We start from the raw sequence: 2,539 nt of genomic DNA, 5'->3' as shown, positions 1-2,539 counted from the left end.
CCCTGCCCAAACCCCAACCCCGCCGGTGCCACCCCACGGCCGCCCCGTGCCCGACCTGCTCCATGAAGAGCAGCAGCGACTCCCGGTTGTTCTCCCACTCCTCGGGCAGCTCGGAGGCGTGCGGGAATTTGTCACAGGACAGCTCCACGGTGATCTCGAAGCAGTTGGTGTGCAGGTAGCTGAAGTCGTTCATACCTGCGCGGGACAGCGGGGCGGTGGCAGAAGGGGACAAAAGGGGCAGCATTGATATGAGGGATTTTGGGGGGTTCACTGCGGTGCTGGTGCAGGAGGATGTGGAGGGGTTTTGAGAGGTTTTTGGGAGGTTTTAAGGGGGTTTTGAGGGGTTTTAAGGGATTTTGGCGCACCACAGCATTGATATGAGGGATTTTGGGGGGTTCACTGCGGTGCTGGTGCAGGAGGATGTGGAGGGGTTTTGAGAGGTTTTTGGGAGGTTTTAAGGGGGTTTTGAGGGGTTTTAAGGGATTTTGGCGCACCACAGCATTGATATGAGGGATTTTGGGGGGTTCACTGCGGTGCTGGTGCAGGAGGATGTGGAGGGGTTTTGAGAGGTTTTTGGGAGGTTTTAAGGGGGTTTTGAGGGGTTTTAAGGGATTTTGGCGCACCACAGCATTGATATGAGGGATTTTGGGGGGTTCACTGCGGTGCTGGTGCAGGAGGATGTGGAGGGGTTTTGAGAGGTTTTTGGGAGGTTTTAAGGGGGTTTTGAGGGGTTTTAAGGGATTTTGGCGCACCACAGCATTGATATGAGGGATTTTGGGGGGTTCACTGCGGTGCTGGTGCAGGAGGATGTGGAGGGGTTTTGAGAGGTTTTTGGGAGGTTTTAAGGGGGTTTTGAGGGGTTTTAAGGGATTTTGGCGCACCACAGCATTGATATGAGGGATTTTGGGGGGTTCACTGCGGTGCTGGTGCAGGAGGATGTGGAGGGGTTTTGAGAGGTTTTTGGGAGGTTTTAAGGGGGTTTTGAGGGGTTTTAAGGGATTTTGGCGCACCACAGCATTGATATGAGGGATTTTGGGGGGTTCACTGCGGTGCTGGTGCAGGAGGATGTGGAGGGGTTTTGAGAGGTTTTTGGGAGGTTTTAAGGGGGTTTTGAGGGGTTTTAAGGGATTTTGGCGCACCACAGCATTGATATGAGGGATTTTGGGGGGTTCACTGCGGTGCTGGTGCAGGAGGATGTGGAGGGGTTTTGAGAGGTTTTTGGGAGGTTTTAAGGGGGTTTTGAGGGGTTTTAAGGGATTTTGGCGCACCACAGCATTGATATGAGGGATTTTGGGGGGTTCACTGCGGTGCTGGTGCAGGAGGATGTGGAGGGGTTTTGAGAGGTTTTTGGGAGGTTTTAAGGGGGTTTTGAGGGGTTTTAAGGGATTTTGGCGCACCACAGCATTGATATGAGGGATTTTGGGGGGTTCACTGCGGTGCTGGTGCAGGAGGATGTGGAGGGGTTTTGAGAGGTTTTTGGGAGGTTTTAAGGGGGTTTTGAGGGGTTTTAAGGGATTTTGGCGCACCACAGCATTGATATGAGGGATTTTGGGGGGTTCACTGCGGTGCTGGTGCAGGAGGATGTGGAGGGGTTTTGAGAGGTTTTTGGGAGGTTTTAAGGGGGTTTTGAGGGGTTCCAAGGGATTTTGGGGGTCTCACCACACCACTGCCATGAGGGATTTTGGGGGCTTCACCGCAGCGCTGGTGAGGGAGGATTGGGAGGGGTTTTGGGGGGGTTGCAGGGGGATTTGGGGGGGCTTTGAGGGGTTTTGAAGGGGTTTGGGAGGCCTCACACAGCACTGGCGCGAGGGATTTTGGGGGATTCACTCTGGTCTGGTGCAGGAGCATGAAGGGCTTTTGGGGGATTTCAGGGGTGTTTTGAGGAGGTTTTGGAGGGTTTTAAGGGGGTTTTGGGGGGTCTCACCACAGCACTGACACGAGAGATTTTGGGGGTTTCACTGTGGTGCTGGTGCAGGAGCACAGAGGAGCTTTGGGGGGCTCACCACCTCATTGGGGGTGGGATGATGGGGTGCAGGAGGGAGGGGGTTCAGGGCTGGTTTTTGGGGTCTCACTGTGACACTGGCACAGCACGAGTGGGTTTCGGGGTCTCCCCACGGCCCCATCCCGGGAGGATCGGGGCGTTTCGGGCTCTCACCGTGGCGTTGGCGAAGGTGTAGTACTCGGGGATGGGGATGTAGTGGTTGGGGAACTGGTGGGGCACCAGGTCGTTGTCCTCGGCGTCCCACAGCGCCGTGTTCAGGTCGGCAAAGTTGTGGTTGAGGTCGATGCCCTCGTAGGTCCAGCGGCCCATGGCCCATCCCGCCAGCTCCGAGCCCTGGTGGGGACACCGCGGTCACCGCGACGGTCACCAGGATGGCACCGGCGTGGCACCGGGGTGGCGATCCCGACCCTACCAGCTTGTAGGCGGTCTCGTAGCCGTCGGGGTTCATGGAGGGCAGCAGGTGGATGCGGGTGTCCGTCACCAGCTGCACCACGCGCGGGTTGCCCAGCCGGAATTCCCGGCACAGGAATTCCATCA

General features: G+C 56.8%; 1 protein-coding gene across 1 annotated transcript in view; it reads right to left on the bottom strand.

Moving 5' to 3' along the window:
* LOC103621131 (inactive carboxypeptidase-like protein X2) overlaps positions 1-2,539 on the bottom strand; it is a 4,103-nt gene that overhangs the window by 780 nt on the left and 784 nt on the right. Inside the window, exons 2-4 of the mRNA XM_017742381.1 lie at positions 2,415-2,534; positions 2,073-2,335; positions 56-278 (exon numbers count right to left, since the gene is read on the bottom strand). Of these exons, the coding sequence (XP_017597870.1) occupies positions 56-278; positions 2,073-2,335; positions 2,415-2,534 (606 nt within the window). The remainder of the gene's footprint in view (positions 1-55; positions 279-2,072; positions 2,336-2,414; positions 2,535-2,539) is intronic.

This window comes from Corvus brachyrhynchos, unplaced genomic scaffold (genome assembly GCF_000691975.1).
Source record: "Corvus brachyrhynchos isolate BGI_N302 unplaced genomic scaffold, ASM69197v1 scaffold166, whole genome shotgun sequence".
NCBI classification, from domain to species: domain Eukaryota; kingdom Metazoa; phylum Chordata; class Aves; order Passeriformes; family Corvidae; genus Corvus; species Corvus brachyrhynchos.
The sequence above is the reverse complement of the archived record's forward strand: the minus strand, read 5'-3'. Positions and strand labels throughout refer to the sequence as shown.